Consider the following 27,560-nt stretch of genomic DNA (forward strand, 5'->3'; position numbering starts at 1 on the left):
ATTGGGTCAGAATAAATATTGTGAGATATTGTGAGATAGAGGGAGAATATAATGATACCGTGCAGGTAGAATGCACATGTGAAGGTATTCCAGTTGCTGGGAGCAGCCATATTGATGACCTAAAACCCCAAATAGCAATGTTCAGATACATACACCATAAATCGTGAGCTCTGTTATGAAGTATAGAAGCAGAACTACTAAAGTAGTTTATATGACATATTTTATTAAAAGTACAGAATATTTAGCAACATATAAAACACATACAGTAGATAAAATTATAACTTAAAAGACAGAAAGGGCTCTTCACACTGTGGGGGGCTGGCAGGGTGCCTCTGCGTCGATGGACACCTGGTTATTATACTGTATTCCTGTCACGTTCTGCGAGGTAGTCACTGCGGAGAGAGAACGTGGCGTCATTAGTTTGGCAACTGAAGACTGGGAATTATTATTAGTGCTTGGGAATATTCAGAGTCGGGTTTTCCAAACACTTAGGCGACCCGGTTCCATTTCATCAAAAATTCCCTTTTATTTCCAAATATATTGTGTAGTCCACCCAGACATACAAAACTTCCCATTACATCCCTGGCCCGGGGACACTTGTCTCGTTAGCCTCCCTATAACATACACTTTCCACTGTTAAGAGTTCCTTAAATCTTTCTACAAGTCAGCCCATCAGGCCATGTTTGCAGGATTTCCCAGTGTGAGAAGACAATAGTGACTAGTCTACTCAGTAAAGGTGAATTCCCAGATGCGAATCATCGCCGAGTCTCCCAGTATGGGGGATAAAGAAATACAGGCCGCCGATTCCTGCCTCAGTGAGGTCACTGGTTCTACCTAATACTGTTTCACCCCACAGGACGGCTGCTTGCACTGTGACAAAGGGACGGGGCACTTTAAATCTTCTGTTATTCCTGGGTAAACAAATGCCAGGCCGGAGAGTGAGCCCTGTACAATTCCCGGGAGCTAAATACCAGTCTGAGACCGAAAAGCCTCCAGAATCCTCTACGTCGTGATCAATGGATCAATCCCTTCATTACATTACACGGCCATGTACGGCCGGGAGACGGCTGTATAAAGGTTAAGAGAACGCTTCTATTACTTAAAGATCGATTGTGAATCCCAGCGATGAACGTACTGGGTGTACTGCCTTATATATCATCATACGACTGCAGTCCTCACAGTAATATAAACGCAATGGGTCATTTCGTATCCTTCTTATATACACGGCCTCCGAATTAGAGGCTGGAATGAGCTGTAGAAAATGGGCAACGTTCTAGGGGGAGATGATGCAAACCTGCAGGAGAGATAAAGTGCAGAAGTTGCCCATAGTAACCAATTAGATTCTAGCTAGCATTTATCTAGGACAAGCTGGAAAATGTAAAAAAAAATCTGATTGGTTGCTATGGGTTACGTCGTTGCTTTATCTCTGTCGAAGTGAGGGAGACATATTCCCTGAGCTTTCTGGCTGGTCAGCCTCATCCATGTTCTTTACATGGGGCACAGACCGCACCTTCCAGCTGCGCACACTTGTGGAAAAGCGCAGTTCTAGGTGCCATTTACACAAACGTATATAACCATTCCCAAGCACAATAGTGACACGCAATGGAGACACTGCGTCTGATTCATGCTTGTAATTAAAGCAAAAAAAGCATGTAACTTTGGTGGTCATTCCGAGTTGTTCGCTCGTTGCCGTTTTTCGCAACGGAGCGATTAGGTGGAAAATGCGCATGCGCATGGTACGCAGCGCGCATGTGCTAAGTATTTAACACAAAACTTAGTAGATTTTCACAAGGTCGAGCGACGTTTATTCCACGCTTGAGTGATCGTAGTGTGATTGACAGGAAGTGGGTGTTTCTGGGCGGCAACTTGACGTTTTCAGGGAGTGTGCTAAAAAATGCAGGCGTGCCAGGTAAAAACAGAGTGGCTGGAGAAACGGGGTAGTGGCTGGCCGAACGCAGGGCGTGTTTGTGACGTCAAACCAGGAACTAAACGGACTGAGGTGATCGCAATCTAGGAGTAGGTCTGGAGCTACTCAGAAACTGTTAGGAATTATTTAGTAGCAATTCTGCTAATCTTTCGTTCGCTATTCTGCTAAGCTAAGATACACTCCCAGAGGGCGGCGGCCTAGCGTGTGCAATGCTGCTAAAATCTGCTAGCGAGCGATCAACTCGGAATGACCACCCTTGTGTCTGGAACAAACCTCGCTGCCATGCAAGGGATGGAAATACATATATATGTTTTCTGTGCAGGTAAATACTGGCTGCTTTTGCATGTAGCCCACAAATGTTAGATAGCTTTATTTTATTTATAGATTTAAGTTTGAACACACCCACCCAAATCTAATCTCTCTGCACATGTTACATATGCCCCACCTGCGGTGCAACATAGTTTTGCCCAGTTGCTTGCCTTTTTGCTTTACTTACAAACATGAATCAGGCCCATTCATGATTACTAGAGGACATAAAAAGGGTTAAACTGAGCAGTGTATTAGGAGACATGAACGGAGGGGTTGGTAGTTAAGCGGAGGCAGGTAGAACTCTGAGGTTTTGTTTTCAGAAACCTGTGAGTGTAGACAGGGCCGTTGAGACATCCAGTTGGCCTGGGTACTCCGGGGGCGTGGCCTATTCCAAGAAAAAAGACCACACTCCCTCCTGCGACAAAAAGGGGCATTTGTCCACCTCAGCAGCTAGCTTGGGCCCCTGTCTGGCTCCTCCTCCAGGCCTGGGAAACTAGTACCTGCTCCCCACTCCGTCTTGGCACCCATGAGGATATTCCGGAAATGGGAGTCTCTTGAAATGTATTTGGTGAACTAATACTCCTTTCAGACCGCTATTTGCGAGTCGCACCTGGGATTTGTGCACGAGTCCTTCCCAGGTGCGACTCGGTGAGACCCCTTTCAGACAGGCGGCCCGAGCCGGCAATATGCCAGGTTGGTGACGTCACCACCGACGTGTGCGGAGGCAGTGCTTGGAGATGAGATGATCTCCAAGCGCCGCCTCTTCCTATGTTGCGAACGGGTCCCGGGTCGCATTGACCAGCCTTACCCATTTACACCGCACCGCGAGTCGGGTTGAACACGGTTCAACCCTGTACCTACCCTGGTTGAAATACCAGGACACTCGACTCTGGTTATTTCAACTGACCCCTTTTAGACTGCGCCGCAAACCGGATTGCTGCACGATCTGAAAGGGGTATAATTCTCAGAACTCCATGGTGATGGCTGGGATCAACCTCAATACGAGGCAACAATGGTTACCACTGTGCTATCGTGCCGGCCCAGAATTGAGCATTTAAGTCAACTTTATTTCTGACTCTTCATGGAAAATCCCAAAATATAAAATCCACCCACCAGAACTCACTTTTACCTCACCTAGACAGACGTTCTTCGCTTGACCAGTAGCGTCCTCATTACACTTGGATTTCGTGCTGTCCAGCGTCTGATCAGATGTTTCATTTTCTGGCAGAAGGAAATGAAAGAACAGAGATAAGATAATCTGCAGACGTTTCCTTACTAGGAACATTTCACCGCGCTTTTGGTTCAGTATACAGTCTCTACGCCCCCTGGTACAGGCCGCCTCATTACAGACACAGAATACAAGGCAAAGGCCGCGGGAAGAGTCGGGAACACCTTGTAATCAGCCTTTTGTGCGCAGGCTGAAGAATGGGGAGTAGCAGGTGTGCAGAAAGCGAGTAACAAAAACATGGCGTGCGCACAGAATCCCCAGCTGCACCCGGGAGAGAGCGCGGCGCATTGTCATCTCGTTCATTCCCCGTAACTCGGATAATTTGCCGATTGTGTCAGTTTGTGGCTTAAATCGGAGTTTTGTTCTGTAAAAGGTGGAAACATAAACAAGCCTTCACCATTAATTAATTAGAATCCCATTAGGGAAGAGAAGTGCTGGGCCTTGTCCGCGCTGCATTACTTAAGACAACATCCCTCCCTCTCTCAACAGTCGGCAGCCCCCATTAATGGGTTAGCCATAAGATATTGTGGGCTTTAACATGAGTGATGCTTGAAGCACGGTTATATACAACTTAAATCAAGGCTTCTTTCAGAGTGGTAAATATGTGCTTGAAAGAAGCGACGTTGCACGATTAGCACGGTGATGAATGGAGCGCTGTTTGTCTGAACAATTAGTGTCGCCTAATTATACCACAATGCTGGTTCTCCGCATGGCCCAGCACTTTATAGCTTTCAGTATTATTATTTGAACCGTTTCAGAGGTTTCCCTAATGGATAAAAAGCCTGTGATAAATCTGCTCAAAGGCTGCGGCCGCCACGAGCGCAGAAGATGGAGGGGACGGGTCTACAATGAAACGGGTTATTAAATAATTTTCTTTAGTAATTATCGGTAACATCACTATAATACTGCATGCAATGGCAGAAATCTGCGTCAGAACATTTCCTAAACATCGATAATGTACAGATGTAGGCCCTCATTCCGAGTTGTTCGCTCGCTAGCCGCTTTTAGCAGCCGTGCAAATGCTAAGCCGCCGCCCTCTGGGAGTGTATTTTAGCTTAGCAGAAGTGCGAACAAAGGGGGTCATTCCGAGTTGTTCGCTCATTATTTTTTTTCGCTACGGAGCGATTAATCGCAAACTGCACATGCGCAATGTACGCAGCGCGCCTGCGCCAAGTAAATTAGCTCAAAAGTTTGGTATTTTACTCACGGCCTAACAAAGTTTTTTCATCGTTCTGCTGATCGGAGTGTGATTGACAGGAAGTGGGTGTTTCTGGGCGGAAACTGACCGTTTTCTGGGAGTGTGCGGAAAAACGCAGGCGTGTCAGGGAAAAACGCGGGAGTGTCTGGAGAAACGGGGGAGTGGCTGGGCGAACGCTGGGTGTGTTTGTGACGTCAAACCAGGAACGAAAAGGACTGAACTGATCGCAGTGTAGGAGTAAGTCTCGAGCTACTCAGAAATTGCTAAGAAATTTCTATTCGCAATTCTGCTAATCTTTCGTTCGCAATTCTGCTAAGCTAAGATACACTCCCAGAGGGCGGCGGCTTAGCGTGTGTAATGCTGCTAAAAGCAGCTAGCGAGCGAACAACTCGGAATCGGAATCACCCCCAAAAGGATCGCATCGCAGCTACAAAAAAAGATTGTACAGTTTCTGGGCAGCTCGAAACTTACTCCTAGCTTGCGATCACTTCAGACTGTTTAGTTCCTGTTTTGACGTCACAAACACGCCCTGTGTTCAGCCAGCCACGCCTGCATTTCCCCAGGCACGCCCACGTTTGTAGCTGACACGCCTGCGTTTTTCCACACACTCCCTGAAAACGGTCAGTTACCTCCCAGAAACACCCACTTCCTGTCAATCACTCTGCGGCCAGCAGTGCGATTGAAAAGCTTCGCTAGACCTTGTGTGAAACTGCATCGGCTTTTGTGAAAGTAGGTCGCGCGTGCGCATTGAGCCGCATGCGCAGAAGTGCCGATTTTTTAGCCTGATCGCTGCGCTGTGAACAATGGCAGCTAGCGATCAACTCGGAATGACCCCCGTAGTCTGGCTCATGGTGGCTATATCTTTTGGGGGTGCATGAATCGGAGCGGCAAATGCTACGGCTTGTCGCGGCTAGGAGCGGGACAGTCATGCAACAAGTAATTTACCACCCTTTATCTAAGGCGCTTCTCAATTGACCGTCAAGTGAATGTTCAATCTCAGTGTTTATGGGGATAATTGCCCTTAAAAGATAAAACATAACACAGGCATAGCATAATACTGTGATAACAATAAAGCACGTAATATATAGATGCAAGATCCAGTCTCGTACCAAAAGGGATGGTCTACTAAATAGTAGACAAACTCGCTTTTTGTGGAGCGGATCACCGACTTAGAGATGTTCTTGGTCTGTTTGCTGCATGGACGATGTTTCCTTATTCAGCCAATTTATCATATATAGAGGAAATAATACTTGGATAGTGTATTACCATAAAAAATGTATTTCCACAAACAACATAAAATCTCTAAAAGATGGATTCTCACCAGACTGAGTGGTCTACCAAGGTAGACAAATGCGTTTTGTTTAAGATAACTACCAGGCGTCCCCAGGAGTGATCGTCCCCAGCCAGGCGTGACCAAGGTGAGGGTAGCAGGACTCTGGTGGACCTCTCGCCTGGCTGGGGACGATCACTCCTGGGGACGCCTGGTAGTTATCTTAAACAAAACGCATTTGTCTACCTTGGTAGACCACTCAGTCTGGTGAGAATCCATCTTTTAGAGATTTTATGTTGTTTGTGGAAATAAATTTTTTATGGTAATACACTATCCAAGTATTATTTCCTCTATATATGATAAATTGGCTGAATAAGGAAACATCGTCCATGCAGCAAACAGACCAAGAACATCTCTAAGTCGGTGATCCGCTCCACAAAAAGCGAGTTTGTCTACTATTTAGTAGACCATCCCTTTTGGTACGAGTCTGGATCTTGCATCTATATATTACGTGCTTTATTGTTATCACAGTATTATGCTATGCCTGTGTTATGTTATATCTTTTAAGGGCAATTATCCCCATAAACACTGAGATTGAACATTCACTTGACGGTCAATTGAGAAGCGCCTTAGATAAAGGGTGGTAAATTACTTGTTGTATGATATGTTTTTGAAGTATTGGTGATACTTTTAAACCACCCCTTGTTTTGGCTGCTGGGGCGCACTGATTGTTATCAATTGTTTTTTAAGGAGCGGGACAGTGCTCGTTAAGCGCAGATGTGGCTACATCAGTATCAGTCGTAGAAACTGGCGCTACATATGTGTCCTCGCATAGGGGGAATTCAGTTAGAGGTGATAAAGTGCAGGATGTACTTTACCGCATTTTCCATTTGTACAAAGCCCCAGCCGCCGGGTCAGCGCTGCGGAGGGGTTGGCCAGCTTTTGCTGGCAATACCCCATAGAAGCCTGGTGTGAGGGAGCCGATCGGATCCCCCCGCGGCTGCCCCCGTCACTCTGCACAGAATAACACCGGGGGCCAAAGACTGGAAGCCAGGGAAACGCCGGGGATCGCGAAGGACAGCTCTTATCGGAAGAGCTGTCATTCGCAATGCTAAGGGCATGTGTAAGCACATATGCGCTTGGCACCAGGAGGATTGGCGGCGTTGGGCGGTGATGTCACATAGTACATCCCGCCCATTGCGTTACGTTTTCGAGTGTAAGATAATTAAAAAATTACAAGTGACTAACCTGGAGAATTAAAGCACGCTAATTGCACCTGCAATTGAATAGCTCGTTAACTAGTTTTCATGGAAAGTGAAAACTTTTCACGCGGAAACTGGTTATCACTTGCAATTGAATCTCCCCCTTACAGTTGCTTCAGTCGCCCCAAATAACCCCTCTCAGCGCGACAGGTCCCATGTGACTGCAGCGATCGTCTCTCTTGCACAACATGTGCTGGTGACTCGCAGAAATATAACACTGGGAGTGACAAAACTACTTCTCTTACACAGATCAGTGCGTTGTGCGACATCTGAACATCTGTGTCCGTCTGAGTCTGTTGTACAGCACGTGTCATTAAAGTCGCAGGCCGGGGGGTCTCTGATACAATGTCAACAGCTTTTCGGGGGAACGCCGCAGATACTATGTATCCCTGCAATGTATGGAGGAAGGGTCTCTGATACCTGCTGCAATGCCCCATAGTTCCCTATGGAGAAAGCGACGCTGCCCGATGTATCAAGTGAAGCTGTGATTGGGGTTTGCCGACACACCTTTCTGTATGTTCTTCTAGGGCTGCTGCGGACAGGGCGTCGGAGAAGTAGTTCCCATCACTAAGATCCAGCTATCCTCTTCTTAGCCGCTAGATCTGCCGGGCCTATGGTGTAAAAGGGGCCTGGGTTGGCTGCCGCATCATTCCTCCTATTAATCTGACCCCGAGTCCATAGTCGGTAATTACGGCACATGTGTGAATTGTAGATAACGTCTGTGTATGCAAGTACTACTACTAATAGCTCCCAATAGACCAGAAATAGTGCAAGTTGACATGGCATGCTGGGACTGTTAGTTCCACATCAGATGGAAGTCCTAACTTGTCTATCTCTACCAGTAAATGTATGGTTCTGCAAGTTCAGAGTCAGAGCAGCAGATGGCGCTCTTGTTTACGTGACTGATGCTGTCCCCATCTTACCTCTGATATGAACAGCTGTAACATAGTAGGGCTGGACATAGATGGCATGACCAGCAATGGTTGATGGTTTAAAAACATTGTAGGACAGCCATTGATGGTTGCTAGGTGCAGGTACGCAAACCATTGCCACAGGCTACCACTGGACTCCCACAGCCAATGTCCACCCTCAGTGACAGATATTGATGGTGAGCCCTCAGACTTGGAGAGTGATAAAGTGGAAAGAGATTTAAGTGCCAACCAACCAACACAGCCTGTAACATGGCAGCTAGGAGCTGAGTGGCTGGCACTTTATCTCTCTCCACTTTATCTCCCTTGACGGTTTAGTACATCTCCCCCAGTGATCCATACACATCCCACCTTTTTTCCACATTGAGTGGGCCTTTTTCAGCTTCATCAGGAACAGATGTACAATGACCAGCAATACACAGATCATGAGAGACACCAGGACCAGAACGAGCGTGCTATCCGATTTCCGCCTGAAAGCGTCCAGGTCTGCAAAAAATAAAAGAAAAAATACAGTACTTACAGTTGTGGTGACAAAAATATGCATTTAATTCTAGGTGATATCTACACATAAGAAAGGCCCCCACTTCTGGCACCAATATCACCAAAATTCCTGAGAGGAAAGCAGTGAAGACGGAGTCCCGACATCTGTCCACCCAGACAAATGTGAAAAAGTATAAAGAAGGAGAACAATTACAATGGTATCCACTTACACGTTCGATATTTGTATATGATACAAATTATATGGTGTATATGACCTGTGCCCTAGAATAGACCACAAAGTACACTGTTCAATAAACCTGTGGCTTGAACGAAACTCTTTGTTGTCATAACTGGTCAGCAATCTTCTCTTCTTCATTTTCATGGGGGTCTATTCATGAAGCAGTGAAAAGTGTGGAGAAGTGATCCAGGGGAAAAGTTGCCCATGGCAACCAATCAGCTGCTCTGTATCATTTTATAGTGTGCAAATTACAAATGTTACTTCAATGCTGATTGGTTGCCATGGGCATCTTCTTCACTGGTTTACTTCTCCACACTTTTCACTGCTTTATGAATAGAGCCCTTAGTCCCTTACAGGGCTGTGGAGTCAGAGCCCGTTTTGGGTGGTGTCGGAGTGGGTAGAAATGTGCTGACTCCGGCCTGAAAAAGTGAGCAGCACTACTAATGTGGGGATTAACTACTGGGTCTTCAGTGTGCACACCGCAAGGATGCGTGGTCACGTTTCACATTGGGGACAAGGCCATGGGTCCTGTCCCCCCCTTCATTGCACATCACGCTGGGGACGTGCCTAGTGCTTCCCAAGTTACTGGGCTGCCGTGAACCTCTTGCATTACTGAACATATCCATAAGCCACTTACTGTATAAGGGGGAGGGGTCTACTACCTACCTTTCCGTAGGCCTGACACGGTCCGCTGGTCCTTGGTGTGCTATTTCAGTGCCATTATTGGAACAGATTCTACACCTTAGTGGTCCTCTACCTGCTCCGGAATCTCAAAACCCCGGTCCTCTACTTTATTCCACGTTACATTTGTCCTTCTTCACTGCAAAGCTCCTCCCCATCACTTTCTTGCTGGACTCCCAGTGAGGACTGTGGTTTCCAAGAGACACTGGTCCCCGGCTTAGCCAGCACCAATAATTATTGTATGTTCGCAATTGGGACATGCCGTGCTAGTAGCCTGTGCAGCCAGACAGACAGGTGGTTCATCCGTGTGGTGAAACGCACCTCACAGGTAACATGACATACTGTAATGCACTCTTCTCATTTAATTTTAGCCACAGTGGGATTTTCCATGCAGTTACCAGCAGTCCTGTTTACATTAGTTACCTGAGCTGATATTCTTATTATCCTTTGTTGTTGTGTCCTCGTCAGTTCCCGATATTGTGTTTCCCTCTGGTAACAGGATCAGAGTTACAGCTTCTAAGAGGGTAACCAAAATATGAACAGTCAGTATTCAGCCACCACTTGCCTTATCTATTAGGTATTGGAAAACAATCAGCCTGTGGTCCGCCCAGACACGCTCACAAAATGCTCCGGACAAGCACCCAATTTGAATTTAAGGGATACTTTTTTTTAGGGATACTCCTTGAAATAGTTGGTCCATGTAGGCCCATCTTAATATATAGGCACACCGGGCAGCTGCCAGAGCCCCACAATTCTAGGGGAATCCACAGGGGGCGGCTGGTGGTCACACAATCGGAGCTGCCAGGCAGCATTTTCAACCTGCCTCCCAGTGAATGGCTGTCAGCGTGCTGATTGGTGGATGGCTGGAGCTATCCACCAATCAGAGTGCTGATAGCCATTCACTGTATGGAGTCAGGTGGAGAGAAGGCACGGGACTGCAGGATAGGCATGTTATGATTATTTATTGGTTCGTGTGAATGTGTGGGTAGGGGCCCCAGTGCATTGCTTTGCCCAGGGCCTACAATGCTGAGAAGACAGTCCTGGGCTCATGGGCTAATGCAGCCTTACTGGTCATTTCATTTGTGCAGGTTCTTTTTGTGGCCATTACAGATATATTATTACTGTGATAATAGTTAGCAAAACTTAAACGTGCAAAACACGCCCTCTTCAGTGCCGCGCACATAGGTGTGCCTATTACACAAATCTCCCCTGAGTATGCTGCACTCTGCAATGAGTGGGTGAGTATACAATAAAATACCAGAACGTTTCATATACAGTAGCGTTGATTTACATGCTATACAATGTTATAAATAGTTACCTGTGGTTCCATGTCCGCTTGTGACTATAATATCCGATCCTAATGTATTTCTTTCTGCTATTGCAGTAAGTGTTACAGTCCCTGAACGGGGAAGACAATATGAACAGTCATAAACAAGTCATAAAACTGCGAAGCTTATCCTCCAGTCTGCGCTTCCTTCATCTATTTGGGCCCCCATTTATCAAGCCCTGGAGAGTGATACATAGCACGGTGATAAAGTACCAACCAATCAGCTCCTATCTGCCATGTCACAGACTGTGTTTGAAAAATGACAGGAGCTGGTTGGCTGGGGTTTTTATCACCGTGCTATGTATCACTCTCCAATTCTTGATAAATCTGGACCTAAAGGTGGGTACACACTAGTAGATATATCTGCAGATCAACTGATCTGCAGCTATATCTATGGACGGATCGGGCAGTGTGCTGTGCATACACACTGCCCGATCCGTCGGGGACTGACGTCATGAACTGGGCGGGCGTGTACACACGCCCGCCCAGTTCAGCTGTCAATCACCGCCGGCCGCCGCAACATGTGTACGGGCGGTCGGCCGACCGCCCCATACACACACAGCGACGCGCCAATATATCGGTAGATATATTGGCCGTCAGCTGTGCTATGCGGCTGACGCGATACGTCTGTGAACGACGGAGGTCACAGACGTATCGGCCGTACACACTGGCCGACGGTCCCGCGATATATCGGCCGTTCAAGAGAACGGCCGATATATCGACCAGTGTGTACGGGCCTTTAGTATTTAAAAAATTAGGACTAAAAGAGGTCACACCCCTGACCCACCTAGACACGCCCACTGCATACACTGGCTCCACCCCTAGATCATTACACCTGTGGTTTATGCCCACGGCTAGCAGAGGCTTTGAGAACACCGAATACTGCACGCCAGAGGCGGATTTAGGGGTTATGCCACCACTAAGCACAACACTATTGCCCCACCCCCCTCCACAGCAAGTGACGCCGCTGTCCTGCACAGGGGTCCAGGCACAAACAAGCTGTCTGTGGTTCTGTATCAGCACACGTTTATGTTATGTTCTAAGAACACAGCAAGGTCTCATTCACCTGCTATGTCATTTGCGTTACCTAGAGCAGCGTTTCTCAAATCCGTTTTTCTCTATCGTCCTAGTGGATGCTGGGGTTCCTGAAAGGACCATGGGGAACAGCGGCTCCGCAGGAGACAGGGCACAAAAAGTAAAGCTTTTGGATCAGGTGGTGTGCACTGGCTCCTCCCCCTATGACCCTCCTCCAAGCCTCAGTTAGATTTTTGTGCCCGGCCGAGAAGGGTGCAATCTAGGTGGCTCTCCTAAAGAGCTGCTTAGAAAAGTTTAGCTTAGGTTTTTTATTTTACAGTGAGACCTGCTGGCAACAGGATCACTGCAACGAGGGACTTAGGGGAGAAGAAGTGAACTCACCTGCGTGCAGGATGGATTGGCTTCTTTGGCTACTGGACATTAGCTCCAGAGGGACGATCACAGGTACAGCCTGGATGGTCACCGGAGCCTCGCCGCCGGCCCCCTTGCAGATGCTGAAAAGAGAAGAAGGTCCAGAATCGGCGGCAGAAGACTCCTCAGTCTTCTTAAGGTAGCGCACAGCACTGCAGCTGTGCGCCATTGCTCTCAGCACACTTCACACGGCAGTCACTGAGGGTGCAGGGCGCTGGGGGGGGGCGCCCTGGGCAGCAATGAAAATCCTTTTTTTGGCAAAAAATACCTCACATATAGCCTCCGGGGCTATATGGAGATATTTAACCCCTGCCAGAATCCATTTTTAAGCGGGAGACGAGCCCGCCGAAAAGGGGGCGGGGCCTATCTCCTCAGCACACAGCGCCATTTCCTCACACAGTTCCGCTGGTCAGGAAGGCTCCCAGGCTCTCCCCTGCACTGCACTACAGAAACAGGGTTAAATTATTATTATTATTATTATTATTATTATTATCATTTATTTATATGGCGCCACAAGGGTTCCGCAGCGCCCAATTACAGAGTACATATGCACATAATCAAAACAGTGACTTACAGTTGAAATCAATTTTGGACAAGTACAGGGTAACTAAGCATAACTACACCAGTAAATGACAGAGATAAGTTCCAGGTGGCCCAAAAACTGTGATTTGGGCAGTTGAGAATTATTAAAGAAGAAAAGGGTGAGCACATGAGGGAAGAGGGCCCTACTCGTGAGAGCTTACATTCTAGGGGTAGGGGTAGACAGACAGGGGTGACACAGATGGGGTACATAGAAAGCATGGAACAGGGGGTTAGGATGAGATTTGGCTGGGTTTGGTAAAGAAATGGGTCTTGAGAGCCCGTTTGAAGTTTTGTAGAGAGGTGGAGAGTCTGAGGGGGAGAGGTAAAGAATTCCAAAGGAAGGGAGCAGCACGTGAAAAATCTTGGAGATAGGAGTGGGAGGAAGTAATCAGGAGACAGGAGAGGCGGCGTGCATTAGCAGAGCGAAGAGGACGGGTGGGAGAGTAAAGGGAGATAAGGTCAGAGATGTAAATGGGAGAGGATTGGGTGAGAGCTTTGTAAGTGAGAGTGAGAAGTTTGAATTGGATTCTCAAGGGGAAGGGAAGCCAGTGAAGGGCTAGTAGGAGAGGGGAGGTGGATGTAGTGCGTTTGGTGAGGAAGATGAGCCGAGCAGCAGCATTGAGGATAGACTGGAGTGGAGAGAGGTAATTGTCAGGGAGGCCAGTTAGGAGGAGATTACAGTAGTCCAGTCTGGAAATAATCAGTGAGTGAATAATGATCTTAGTGGCATCCTGGGTGAGAAAAGGTCTGATCCTGGAAATGTTTTTGAGATGAAAATGACAGGTTTGTGAGAGGTGCTGAATGTGTGGTTTGAAGGAGAGGGAGGAGTCAAGGATTACACCAAGACAGCGTACGTGGGGGCTAGAGGAGATAGTCGTGCCATCAATGGATAATGAGACTGTGGGAGGTGAGGTTGTGCGGGAGGGTGGGAAGATGATCAGCTCAGTCTTAGACATGTTGAGTTTAAGAAAGCGCTGGGACATCCAGGAAGAGATAGCAGAAAGACAATTAGAGGCACGAGTGAGGAGAGCCGTGGAGAGATCAGGGGAGGAGAGGTAGATTTGAGTGTCATCAGCATAGAGGTGATACTGGAAATTAAAAGAACTAATGAGTTCACCTAAAGAGGACGTATAGAGAGAGAAAAGGAGAGGCCCAAGAACAGAACCTTGGGGGACACCAACAGTTAGTGGAAGTGGGGGCGAGGTAGCATCATGAGAGGAGACAGAGAAGGAACGATCGGAGAGGTAGGAGGACAGCCAGGAGAGGGCAGTATCACGTAGACCAAGAGAGTGAAGGATTTGCAGAAGAAGAGGGTGGTCCACAGTGTCAAAAGCAGCAGAGAGGTCAAGAAGAATAAGCAGAGAGTAGTGGCCCTTAGATTTGGCGGCATGGAGGTCATTGCAGACTTTTGTGAGGGCAGTTTCAGTGGAGTGGAGAGAGCGGAAACCAGACTGGTATGGGTCAAGCAGTGAGTGAGAGGAAAGAAAGGCAGTAAGGCGATTATAGACAATACGCTCAAGAAGTTTGGAGGCAAAGGGGAGGAGAGAGATCGGTCGATAGTTGGAGAGAGTGTTAGGATCAAGGGTAGGTTTTTTAAGAATAGGGGAGACAAGAGCATGCTTGAAGGCAGAGGGGACAGTGCCTGATGAGAGGGAGAGATTGAGAAGGTGGGCAAGATGGGAACAATCAAGAGAGGGGGGGCAAAATTTGGCTAAATTGTGATTTTATAAAAGCAGCTATAAGGGAGCACTTATTATAAGGCTATCCCTGTAAAATATAGCGCTTTGGTGTGTGCTGGCAAACTCTCCCTCTGTCTCCCCAAGGGGCTAGTGGGGTCCTGTCCTCTATCAGAGCATTCCCTGTGTGTGTGTGCTATATGTCGGTACGTGTGTGTCGACATGTATGAGGACGATGTTGGTGAGGAGGCGGAGCAAATTGCCTGTAATGGTGATGTCACTCTCTAGGGAGTCGACACCGGAATGGATGGCTTATTTATGGAATTACGTGATAATGTCAACACGCTGCAAGGTCGGTTGGCGACATGAGACGGCTGGCAAACAAATTAGTACCTGTCCAGGCGTCTCAAACACCGTCAGGGGCGTTAAAACGTCCTTTTACCTCAGTCGGTCGACAGACACAGACACGGACACTGATTTCAGTGTCGACGGTGAAGAAACAAACGTATTTCCCTTTAGGGCCACACGTTACTTGTTAAGGGCAATGAAGGAGGTGTTACATATTTCTGATACTACAAGTACCACAAAAGAGGGTATTATGTGGGATGTGAAAAAACTACCTGTAGTTTTTCCTGAATCAGATAAATTAAATGAAGTGTGTGATGATGCGTGGGTTCCCCCCGATAGAAAATTATTGGCGGTATACCTTTTCCCGCCAGAAGTTAGGGCGCGGTGGGAAACACCCCTTAAGGTGGATAAGGCGCTCACACGCTTATCAAAACAAGTGGCGGTACCGTCTATAGATAGGGCCGTCCTCAAGGAGCCAGCTGACAGGAGGCTGGAAAATATCATAAAAAGTATATACACACATACTGGTGTTATACTGCGACCAGCGATCGCCTCAGCCTGGATGTGCAGAGCTGGGGTGGCTTGGTCGGATTCCCTGACTAAAAATATTGATACCCTTGACAGGGACAGTATTTTATTGACTATAGAGCATTTAAAGGATGCATTTCTATATATACGAGATGCACAGAGGGATATTTGCACTCTGGCATCAAGAGTAAGTGCGATGTCCATATCTGCCAGAAGAATTTTATGGACACGACAGTGGTCAGGTGATGCAGATTCCAAACGGCACAAAGGTGTATTGCCGTATAAAGGAAGAGGAGTTATTTGGGGTCGGTCCATCGGACCTGGTGGCCACGGCAACTGCTGGAAAATCCACCGTTTTTACCCTAAGTCACATCTCTGCAGAAAAAGACACCGTCTTTTCAGCCTCAGTCCTTTCGTCCCTATAAGAGTCATATCTGCCCAGGGATAGAGGAAAGGGAAGAAGACTGCAGCAGGCAGCCCATTCCCAGGAACAGAAGCCTTCCACCGCTTCTGCCAAGCTCTCAGCATGACGCTGGGACCGTACAGGACCCCTGGATCCTACAAGTAGTATCCCAGGGGTACAGATTGGAATGTCGAGACGTTTCCCCCTCGCAGGCTCCTGAAGTCTGCTTTACCAAGGTCTCCCTCCGACAAGGAGGCAGTATGGGAAACAATTCACAAGCTGTATTCCCAGCAGGTGATAATCAAATTACCCCTCCTACAACAAGGAAAGGGGTATTATTCCACACTATATTGTGGTACTGAAGCCAGAAGGCTAGGTGAGACCTATTCTAAATCTAAAAAATTTGAACACTTACAAAGGTTCAAATCAAGATGGAGTCACTCAGAGCAGTGATAACGAACCAGGAAGAAGGGGACTATATAGTGTCCCGGGACATCAGGGATGCTTACCTCCATGTCCCAAATTTGCCTTTCTCACTAAGGGTACTTCAGGTTCGTGGTACAGAACTGTCACTATCAGTTTCAGACGCTGCCGTTTGGATTGTCCACGGCACCCCGGGTCTTTACCAAGGTAATGGCCGAAATGATGTTTCTTCTTCGAAGAAAAGGCGTCTTAATTATCCCTTACTTGGACGATCTCCTGATAAGGGCAAAGTCCAGGGAACAGTTGGAGGTCGGAGTAGCACTATCTCGGATACTGCTACAACAGCACGGGTGGATTCTAAATATTCCAAAATCGCAGCTGATCCCGACGACACGTCTGCTGTGCCTAGGGATGATTCTGGACACAGTCCAAAAAAAAAAAGGTGTTTCTCCCGGAAGAGAAAGCCAGGGAGTTATCCGAGCTAGTCAGGAACCTCCTAAAACCAGGAAAAGTGTCAGTGCATCATTGCACAAGGGTCCTGGTAAAAATGGTGGCTTCCTACGAAGCAATTCCATTCGGCAGATTTCACGCAATTTTCAGTGGGATCTGCTGGACAAATGGTCCGGATCGCATCTTCAGATGCATCAGCGGATAACCCTATATCCAAGGACAAGGGTGTCTCTCCTGTGGTGGTTACAGAGTGCTCATCTTCTAGAGGGCCGTAGATTCGGCATTCAGGATTGGATGCTGGTGACCACGGAGGCCAGCCCGAGAGGCTGGGGAGCAGTCACACAAGGAAAAAATTTCCAGGGAGTGTGATCAAGTCTGGAGACTTTTCTCCACATAAATATACTGGAGCTAAGGGTAATTTTATAATGCTCTAAGCTTAGCAAGACCTCTGCTTCAAGGTCAGCCGGTATTGATCCAGTGGGAAAAACATCACGGCAGTCGCCCACGTAAACAGACAGGGCGGCACAAGAAGCAGGAGGGCAATGGCAAAAACTGCAAGGACTTTTCGCTGGGCGGAAAATCATGTGATAGCACTGTCAGCAGTGTTTCATTCCGGGAATGGAAACTGGGAAGCAGACTTCCTCAGCAGGCACGACCTCCACCCGGGAGAGTGGAAACTTCATCGGGAAGTTTTTCCACATAATTGTGAACCGTTGGGAAATACCAAAGGTGGACATGATGGCGTCCCGTCTGAAAAAACGGGACAGGTATTGCGCCAGGTCAAGAGACCCTCAGGCAATAGCTGTGGACGTTCTGGTAACACCGTGGGTGTACCAGTCGGTGTATGTGTTCCCTCCTCTGCTTCTCATACCTAAGGTACTGAGAATTATAAGACGTAGAGGAGTAAGAACTATACTCATGGCTCCGGATTGGCCAAGAAGGACTTGGTACCCGGAACTTCAAGAGATGCTCACAGAGGACTTATGGCCTCTGCCGCTAAGAAGGGACTTGCTTCAGCAAGTACCATGTCTGTTCCAAGACTTACCGCAGCTGCGTTTGACGGCATGGCGGTGGAACGCCGGATCCTAAGGGAAAAAGGCATTCCGGAAGAGGTCATTCCTACCCTGGTCAAAGCCAGGAAGGAGGTGACCGCACAACATTATCACCACATGTGGCGAAAATATGTTGCGTGGTGTGAGGCCAGGAAGGCCCCACGAAGAAATTTCAACTCGGTCGATTCCTGCATTTCCTGCAAACAGGAGTGTCTATGGGCCTCAAATTGGGGTCCATTAAGGTTCAAATTTCGGCCCTGACGATTTTCTTCCAGAAAGAATTGGCTTCAGTTCCTGAAGTCCAGAACTTTGTCAAGGGAGTATTGCATATACAACCCCCTTTTGTGCCTCCAGTGGCACTGTGGGATCTCAACGTAGTTCTGGGATTCCTCAAATCACATTGGTTTAAAACCAGTCAAATCTGTGGATTTGAAGCATCTCACATGAAAAGTGACCATGCTCTTGGCCCTGGCCTGGGCCAGGCGAGTGTCAAATTGGTGGTTTTTTTCTCAAAAAAGCCCATATCCGTTTGTCCATTCGGACAGGGCAGAGCTGCGGACTCGTCCCCAGTTCTCTCCCTAAGGTGGTGTCAGTGTTTCACCTGAACCAGCTTATTGTGGTGCCTTGCGCCTACTAGGGACTTGGAGGACTCCAAGTTGCTAGATGTTGTCAGGGCCCTGAAAATATAGGTTCCAGGACGGCTGGAGTCAGGAATACTGACTTGCTGTTATCCTGTATGCACCCAACAAACTGGGTGCTCTTGCTTCTAAGCAGACTATTGCTAGTTGGATGTGTAATACAATTCAGCTTGCACATTCTGTGGCAGGCCTGCCACAGCCAAAATATGTAAATGCCCATTCCACAAGGAAGGTGGGCTCATCTTGGGCGGCTGCCCGAGGGGTCTCGGCTTTACAACTTTGCCGAGCGGCTACTTAGTCAGGGGCAAACACGTTTGTAAAATCCTACAAATTTGATACCCTGGCTAAGGAGGACCTGGAGTTCTCTCATTCGGTGCTGCAGAGTCATCCGCACTCTCCCGCCCGTTTGGGAGCTTTGGTATAATCCCCATGGTCCTTTCAGGAACCCCAGCATCCACTAGGACGATAGAGAAAATAAGAATTTACTTACCGATAATTCTATTTCTCGGAGTCCGTAGTGGATGCTGGGCGCCCATCCCAAGTGCGGATTATCTGCAATACTTGTACATAGTTACAAAAATCGGGTTATTATTGTTGTGAGCCATCTTTTCAGAGGCTCCGCTGTTATCATACTGTTAACTGGGTTCAGATCACAGGTTGTACAGTGTGATTGGTGTGGCTGGTATGAGTCTTACCCGGGATTCAAAATCCTTCCTTATTGTGTACGCTCGTCCGGGCACAGTATCCTGGCTGAGGCTTGGAGGAGGGTCATAGGGGGAGGAGCCAGTGCACACCACCTGATCCAAAAGCTTTACTTTTTGTGCCCTGTCTCCTGCGGAGCCGCTGTTCCCCATGGTCCTTTCAGGAACCCCAGCATCCACTACGGACTCCGAGAAATAGAATTATCGGTAAGTAAATTCTTATTTTTTTTTTAGGAGACACTGCATGTTTTCCAGGTCTCCTGAAAGCGTTAGATCCACCTGTGTACAATGTGGAAGTCTGTAATGAACACAACTGGGCTGCGGCTGGTAGCTACGGACATCATGTTCTGTCAGCAGTCCCACAGGACTGTATTTTGTCACACTGACCTAGAACAGTACTTCTCAGACTAGGGACTCAAGACACAATAACAGTCCAGGATTTCAGGATATCCTTACTAGAGCACAGGAGACTTAATTATGACCTCAATAATTTTTATTTAGACATCTGTGCTCAAGCATGGATACTGTATTCTTAAAACCTGGACAGTTATGGGGCCCATAGCACATCCGGGAAAGTGACCGCCGATTTCTGGATCAGGTCATTGGCAAAACCCAGTATGTTGGAAAACCCTTGATTTGCTGATTCCGATCCAAAAATGATTGGAAATTTGATTTTCACCATGTAGGATTTCTCCTGATCCCCCCAAAAAACGCCATTCATCGGATTGGCATCGAGGAAGAATGCCAGGTAGATGTATGACCTACACTAGTGTGTCTTGGGGGTATCAATTTGCCGGCTGTCCGGATACCCGGTCCACGCCACCACCTGAGGGGGAATAGATTAGTGTGATGACCGGAGGTTGCCACTGGGCCCAAAGCGTGGCAAGCGCATCGAGCCCGCGAAGGGTCACACTGCGTTCGCCACTGGTATTCCAGCTGACGGGATTCTGATGTCGGTCTGCTGTCCGCCAGGATCCCAACAGCTGGGATATCATACTGATCCCGTCTTAAGGACTAATGCCCTTATTTATCAATGAGGGATACATTTCACTGTGAGTGATAAATTGCACCAGCCAATCACCTCCTGTCATTTTTCAAACCCAGCCTGTAACATGGAAGTTAGGAGCTGATCGGCTGGTGCAATTTATCACTCACAGTGAAATTTATCACTCATTGATAAATAAGGCCCTAAGTTTGAGAAGCACTGACCTAGAAGACCATTATACTGAGTGAGGGGCATATTTGCTTGTTATGCTTTATTTAGAGTCATTCAGAATGTGCGTGCCGGTTACTGCATAATATACAAGTTTTGGCCAAAACAAGCAGACTGGCCAACATGATCTGTACGGTGAGTTCAGTCCGGTCTCCCCTGTGATCCTCACCTGTGACGGGGGTGCTGGGAGGAGATAGCGTACAGCTGGCCGGATGCTCCAGGGGGCTCTACACACTGCAGGGAGAAATGACTGTCACAACTGAGGGCTGGTGCTGACCAGGGGGAAGCCTCAGTTGTAACAGTAAGCACTGACCTAATGGATCCGGCCGGAGACCAGGTCCAAGCGACCAGGCCGATGCAAGAACTTGCAGCCTGCCTTGAACGTCAGGAGACTGCACAGGGCCATGTGATCCGCTGTTTCCATGACCTCTCCTCTCGGCTGGATGGAATACAAGTAACCCTCCGTGGTTCAGGGGCGTCCAGTGTGCCGACTGCAGTACCTTTGGTGGTATCCCCACCCACCATTCCCGTTTCTGCTCCTTGTCTCCATTCACCGACACCTGCCAAGTTTGATTGTTCCCCAAAAGCCTGTCGGGGTTTCCTAAATCAGTGTGAGATATATTTTGAGTTACAGCCTGGCAGTTTCCCAACTGACCGCACCAAGGTTGCTTACATCATCTCCCTCCTCAGTGGCTCCGCCCTCGATTGGGTATCACCTCTATGGGAGAAGTCTGATGCCCTGCTCTCTTCGTATGCAGATTTTGTGGCAACCTTCAGGCGCATCTTTGATGAACCAGGTCGTGTGACCTCTGCCTCCTCTGATATCCTCCGGCTACGTCAGGGGACACGAACAGTCGGTAAATATCTGGTACAGTATCAGATCCTAGCGTCCGAACTTTCCTGGAATGATGATGCTCTTTACTCAGCCCAAGGAGGGGCGTCTGTGTCTACAGCCCAAGGAGGGGCGTCTGTGTCTACAGCCCTAGGAGGGGTATCCAATGTTCAAGCTCTAGTAGGGGCATATGAGTCTTCTCAAAAAGGAGTTTCTGATCTGTCAACCCCAGGAGGGGTGCTGGAGAAAACAACCCTGAGAGAGGTGTATGATTCATCAACCCCAGGAGGGGTCACCAAAGTTTCAGTCCCAAGGGAAGTATCCAGAGCCAAGTTCCCAGATGGAAATTTTTGTGCTACAGATGCAGTTATGAACTCCTGTTTGCCGTCTTCAGAGAGCACCACCCTGTTGGCATCCAGCATGGACCAGGTCCGGGATGGTCTAACTGAACACTCGGATACCACTCATTCCGGTTCTAACCGGATTCTGACTCCTTCAGTTCCAGATGATTCAACTGTCTTTAGACTCAATCCGGTTCCATCCGTCTGTCTGAAGATTCCTTCGGTTCCAGCCGATTCCGATATCTCTGGACCCAATCCGGTTCCATCCGTAGGTCCAAAGACTCCTTCAGTTCCAGCTGATTCAACCGTCTATCCAAAGACTCCTCCGGTCCCAGCGGGTTCAAGCTTTTCTGGACCCAATCCGGTCCCATCCGTCTGTCCGGATCAGCCTCCTTCGGTTCCAGCCGATTCCAATACCTTCGGATCTAATCCGGTCCTATCCGTCGGTCTAAAGTCTCCGCCGGTCTCAACCGGTTCAAGGTTGTCTGGACTTAATTTGGTCTCGTCCATAGATCCGGTATAGTCTCCTCTGGTCCCAGCCAGTTCAAGTTCATCAGGATTCAATCTAGATCCTTCCATTTGTTCAGGTAAAGAACTTATAAGAAGTGTCCTGGGGCCACTCCTAAAGGAGGGGGTGCTGTCACGATCTAGGTAATTCCTTATCAGTATTTACCTTCCAAATGCCTCCTGAGACTGTCCCAGTGTTCCAAGCCTGGATTCCATCTGCACTGTCTGTGTGCAGCACGCTGCATCTCATTGTCTCAAATCTCTTTACTGTGATTCTGGCAGCTTCATGGTTAAAGCTCACATTCAAGTTACAAACAATCTTTCCCTCCAAAAGCTACCATGGGCGCAGCCATGTTTTCCTAATCACATGTTACCTTTCAGCCTATCAGCTGCACTCTGCTCTCAGCCTGATTACACAGCAGCTGCACTCTGGTCTCTGGTTAATCAGCCAGCCAATCCCTGCTTCCCAGCAGGTATAAATATCCTGTTCCTGGGGTGGAAAGATGTCAGTGCTTCAATTGTCTTCAGTGATTCCAGTGTGCAGTTCTCCCATGGACTTTCTCTGCAGTACAGCCTGACTCCCTGGTGATTATACTCTGCAGGGTAACCAGACACTCCAGTGATTAACCCTCTACAGTCTACCCTGATTCACCTGTGTCTGAACTCCGGCTTCCCAGCAGCCATTCTCCAGCTTCTTCTACAGCGATCCCCAGCATCACTTCATGCTTCACCTGTGCTTCTAAGTACAATAGTGCATTTCTATCTGCTAACCCCAGCTTCACTCAAAGCTTACCATTGATCCCAAAGTAACCATCGGTGTTCCGTCATCGATTCCAAGTCACCATCGGTGTTCCGTCATCGATCCCAAGTATTTCTCTGAACTGTGTTTCCTATTACCAGTACCAAGTCATCAGTATTCCTCTGAACTGTGTTTAATAAAACCTTTGAACTTTCCCTTGTTGTCGTGGTCACGCCTTCGGGCATTTGTTCTAAAGGTTCCCTGCATGTCCAAGAACCCTGTACTGCCTCCCAGGTACACATATACCTCAGCCCCTACAACTGAGGCTTCCCCTTGGTCAGCACCAGCCCTCAGTTGTGACAAGGACGCTCTGGGCGGCTCTCACTGCAGGACGCATGGGGCATAGGGCAGTGCCCATGCTCAGTGGTTCCCGAGAGAGGGGGGGAGGGTACAAATTACCCGGGCTCAGGTCTGATGGAGGGGCCCAGTGAGGGTCCAGTAGAGGCCCAGGACCTCTTACCTTGCAGCAGCTGCAGCTCTTTTCCTCAGCCCAGCGCACTCTGCTGTATACTGGACTGCAGTGTGACCATGGAGGTGCTTAAAATACTATGTTTTTTTCAGTATTTTTTTTTAAGGGTACATGACCACACCTCCTGTGATTAGGCCACACCCCTTGAAAAGTACCCGGGCCCATCCCGGATCTCGACCGCCCTGCCCATGCTGTCCCCAGTGCACTGACATCGCCCGCACACCCCTCCCTTTGTATTTCTATTTGATGTACGTTTTTCCACGTTTCCACATTAGGGAGACAGCACTGTGTGCGTTGGGTAAAATGCACACACTGTATGCACCAGCCTGCCGGTCACAGGGATCAAATCATTCCCTACATTCGTCCACGACAACTATTTTTAATTTGTTTCAATTATTTACATTTGATTCATTAAAAAAAAATATTTTCAGTTAATAAAATAAAACACTTTGGTTACACAGTTACCAGCAGATGCGCCTTCGCCTGCGCCACCCGTCGGCGCGTCAGGGCTCAGTGTCGGACGTCTCTCTGAGGACGGAGCAGAGGCTGCAGCATCTAAGGGTGAAGGTAAAAATAAAATATATCATGTCCTGAAATAGGAAAGCGCTTTATATTATAGGTCAGGTGCTGGAAGCGTCCCGGGAAGCTGAGGAGAGCGCTGCTTTCCACCACTCTACCAAGTACCAAGCCTTGGAGAGAGATAAAGTGGACGGAGATAAAGTTCCAGCGAATGGATATCTAGGTGGACCTTAAGTAGGTCGACCGTCAATAAGCCGAGCCCATATGGTCGACATGACAATTTTTGGGAGATTTTTGCATTTTTTCAACTTTTTTATACTTTACTATCTACGTGGACTACGATTGGGAATAGTAGTAACCTGTGTAGAGCGCAGCGGTAGCGGAACAAGGAACCGTGCCCTAAGCATGATATAGCGTGCAAGGGGACACAGTACACTAATTGGGGTTCCATGTGATGTGACGGAGAAAACAACACTAATGTTTTTGAAAAAAATGTTGTGTCGACCTTTTGTGTGTTGACCATATTTCATGTCGACCTCTTGATGTGTCTGCCTTTTGTACCCGTTGACCTTTTACAGTATCTACCCTTTGACCGTGTCAACCTTATGACCCTTTCAACCTTTTCCATGTCGACCATATGGGGTCGACCTACTGACCGTCGACCTAATTAGGGTCGACCCATTGATCCATACCCCAGCCAATCAGCTCCTGACTGCCATGTTGCAGGCTGCGTTTGAAAATGACAGGAGCCAATTGGCTGGTACTTTATCTCTCTACACTTTATCTCTTGCCAAGGCTTAGTACATTGGGGGTCATTCCGAGTTGCTTGCTAGCTGAAAATGTTCGCTGCGCAGCGATGATGCAAAAATCGGCACTTCTGCGCATGCGGCGCAATGCGCACGCACGACGTACTTTCACAACGGCCGATGTAGTTTCACACAAGGTCTAGCGAAGCTTTTCAGTCGCACTGCTGGCCGCAGAGTGATTGACAGGAAGTGGGCGTTTCTGGGTGTCAACTGACCGTTTTCAGCGAGTGTGTGAAAAAACGCAGACGTGCCAGGAAAAAACGCAGGCGTGGCCGGGCGAACGCAGGGCGTGTTTGTGACGTCAAATCCGGAACTGAACAGTCTGAAGTGATCACAAGCGCTGAGTAAGTTTGGAGCTACTCTAAAACTGCACAAAACACTTTGCCGCCGCTCTGCGATCCTTTCGTTCGCACTTCTGCTAAGCTAAAATACACTCCCAGAGGGCGGCGGCTTAGCGTTTGCACGGCTGCTAAAAACTGCTAGCGAGCGAACAACTCGAGATGACCCCCATAGACCACAAAGTCTTCTGCAGCAGCTGAGGATTCCTACAGACGTTACACAGGAGTCTGTATGTTTGTACATACGGCTAGGCGCGTGCCAGTGATAAATGGCTATTTTGTGAGGACACAATTTCTTTAATAAATAAGATGGGCGGGTGCCAGTCCCGCATTCATTATACATGAAAGCACTGGTCGCACTAATACAGATCGTTACGGTACCACAGGAATTGAGAAGGTGCCATCTCTGCCGTCACCTCAGGCCGCAGAATGACTTGGCACATACGAGGCCAAGAACATCCCCGCCACCTTCATTACTTATGTCTTTCATTTGTGAAATTGCTGCAATACCGCCACAGGTTGAGCTCAGCTAAAGCCTTAACAGCCAATAATTAATCCTCATCGTCAATCTCCCTTCGTTACACAAAGCCCGCCGTGTGCCAGTCTCTGATCTGCCACAATTACTTTCAATTAATTTACTAATTGTTTGTTTCAATCCTGCAATTAGTGAATGCACACAGTCATTTTATCGCAGCCATCAGGACGGCTCTTTCATCCGCCTGGTCTAGACACATTCAAGGCTCCTGTCTACGAGATATTAAAGGTGATGAACATGAAAAAGCAAAAGCTGCTTTATGGCAAATTAATTTAATTGAACTTGAAGTTCTATTAGTTATGCAAAAGAGAACATTATGTGGGCTAAATATCTGGAAACTGCATCTGTTTCCAGAAAGGTTTAAGTGCTGAGCGGAGGATGGAAACTACCTGACAAGTGGGGATAAGTGCGCCGAGTGAGCGACTGACGGGAACAACCTATACAACCCAAGTACAGACAGTGAGAATAAGGGGTCTATTCACGAAGCAGTGATAAGTGTGGAGAAGTGAGCCAGTGGAGAAGTTGCCCATGGCAACCAATCAGCATTGAAGTAACATTTATAATTTGCATACTATACAACTGTACGGAGCGGCTGATTGGTTGCCATGGGCAACTTCTCCACAGGCTCACTTCTCCACTCTTTTCACTGCTTCATGAAGAGACCCCTTAGGGAGGAACAAATCTCTGCCATTAACGGAGCAAACGTGTACGGGGAACAGGGCCGTAACTAGGGCGGTGCTAGTTGTGCTTTCGCACAGGGCTCACTGCCCCACGGCGCCTGCATGTTGTTTACAGGGTCCCTTGAACGACACCGTGCAGCCAGTAGCGCTACTGCAGAACCTTAGACGCTCCGGCCAGGCACCCTGCAACTTGTGGAGCTATAAGAAGTTCTGGCAGCGCTCTACTTCCAAAAGTCGGTGGCCGCGGCTTTGGGAAGTATACATTATTATATTGTTCCAAGAGTTATATAAACCGCGCATGCTTCTCTTGTGTCACATGGTTACATGATATTATGCAGGAATAAGGTGATGCAACTTTTGAATTGATCAATAGCACCGTCTAGCCGCATCCTTGCGCTATCGCCAGGTGTAAGTATACACATTTGTACACCTGATGCAGAAACGTCGCTGCTATTTGGGCTACGTGTACCTTTGGATTGCTGCGACTCAAAATACGTGCGTAAGGCCACAGTTTTGCAACAGACATATTACTGTATGTGTAAATTCACAGCACAAAATGCAGCAAACTCTAACAGGTAACTGCAATATAACATGGTAGCTGACCGATCAATTTAGTAATACCTCTCAGGTGCCTGAAAGGGAGGGGTTATTCTAAACAAAAAGATTTCCCCCAACACACCAAGAGGTATCAGCAATAAGACTTGAACACTACATAATTATAGAAAATTCTGAGATCTTGGTTACATAAACAGTATTTGCAAACATATGGTAAGCCACGAGGCCTCGGCACAGCTTCTCTGATACTAGTGGTCCCTAACCATACATAATAACAGCACCCACTCTGGGCCATATAATTGCTGGTTGTCATGCATGCACCTGAGAGGTGTTACTAAATTGATTTGAGCAGCTACCAGAAGGGACCAGCATTTGGAGGGCATGCTGGTTCTTGTAGTGCCATTTGGAGAATCTAGGGGTAACTTCAGGTGAGTTGGCTGTTAATTTAGATATATGTTTGTATGTGCTATTATCACGTGGCATAGCAATAAGCAATTATATGGCCCAGAGTGGGTGCCATTATCATGCAGCGTTAGGGGCCACCAGTATCAGAGAAACCTTGTGTGGCCTGGTGGCTTAACCATATCTTTGCAAATATATGTAACTAAGATCTCTGAATGTTCTATTATCATGTAGTTTTCAAGTCTTATTGCTGATACCTTTTGGTGTGCTGGGGGGAACTTTTCTTTATCTAACAGGTAACTGTCTCTTCCAGCTTCTGCTCTTCTCACATGTTCTCTTGTTCCTTAGATAGTCAGCTCTTATCACCGAGGCTGATATCCCCATAGCATTTAATATCCTCTCTCTGAGTTGTGATGGGTGCCGGGGACATATCATTAATAATATTAATAGTACATTTTATCTTATTGT

The 27,560-nt window shown here is 47.8% G+C and overlaps 1 protein-coding gene across 2 annotated transcripts in view; it reads right to left on the reverse strand.

Moving 5' to 3' along the window:
• Positions 1 to 203: 203 nt before the first annotated feature.
• Positions 204 to 27,560, reverse strand: part of CRTAM (cytotoxic and regulatory T cell molecule) — a 61,571-nt gene continuing 34,214 nt past the window's right edge. For both annotated transcript variants that reach the window (XM_063943721.1, XM_063943722.1), the window contains exons 7-12: positions 23,723 to 23,812; positions 10,841 to 10,921; positions 9,946 to 10,038; positions 8,475 to 8,609; positions 3,371 to 3,457; positions 204 to 392 (exon numbers count right to left, since the gene is read on the reverse strand). In XM_063943721.1, coding sequence (XP_063799791.1) covers positions 304 to 392; positions 3,371 to 3,457; positions 8,475 to 8,609; positions 9,946 to 10,038; positions 10,841 to 10,921; positions 23,723 to 23,812 — 575 coding nt within the window. In that variant the 3' untranslated portion in view covers positions 204 to 303. The remainder of the gene's footprint in view (positions 393 to 3,370; positions 3,458 to 8,474; positions 8,610 to 9,945; positions 10,039 to 10,840; positions 10,922 to 23,722; positions 23,813 to 27,560) is intronic.

Source organism: Pseudophryne corroboree, chromosome 10 (genome assembly GCF_028390025.1).
Source record: "Pseudophryne corroboree isolate aPseCor3 chromosome 10, aPseCor3.hap2, whole genome shotgun sequence".
Taxonomy (NCBI): Eukaryota; Metazoa; Chordata; class Amphibia; order Anura; family Myobatrachidae; genus Pseudophryne; species Pseudophryne corroboree.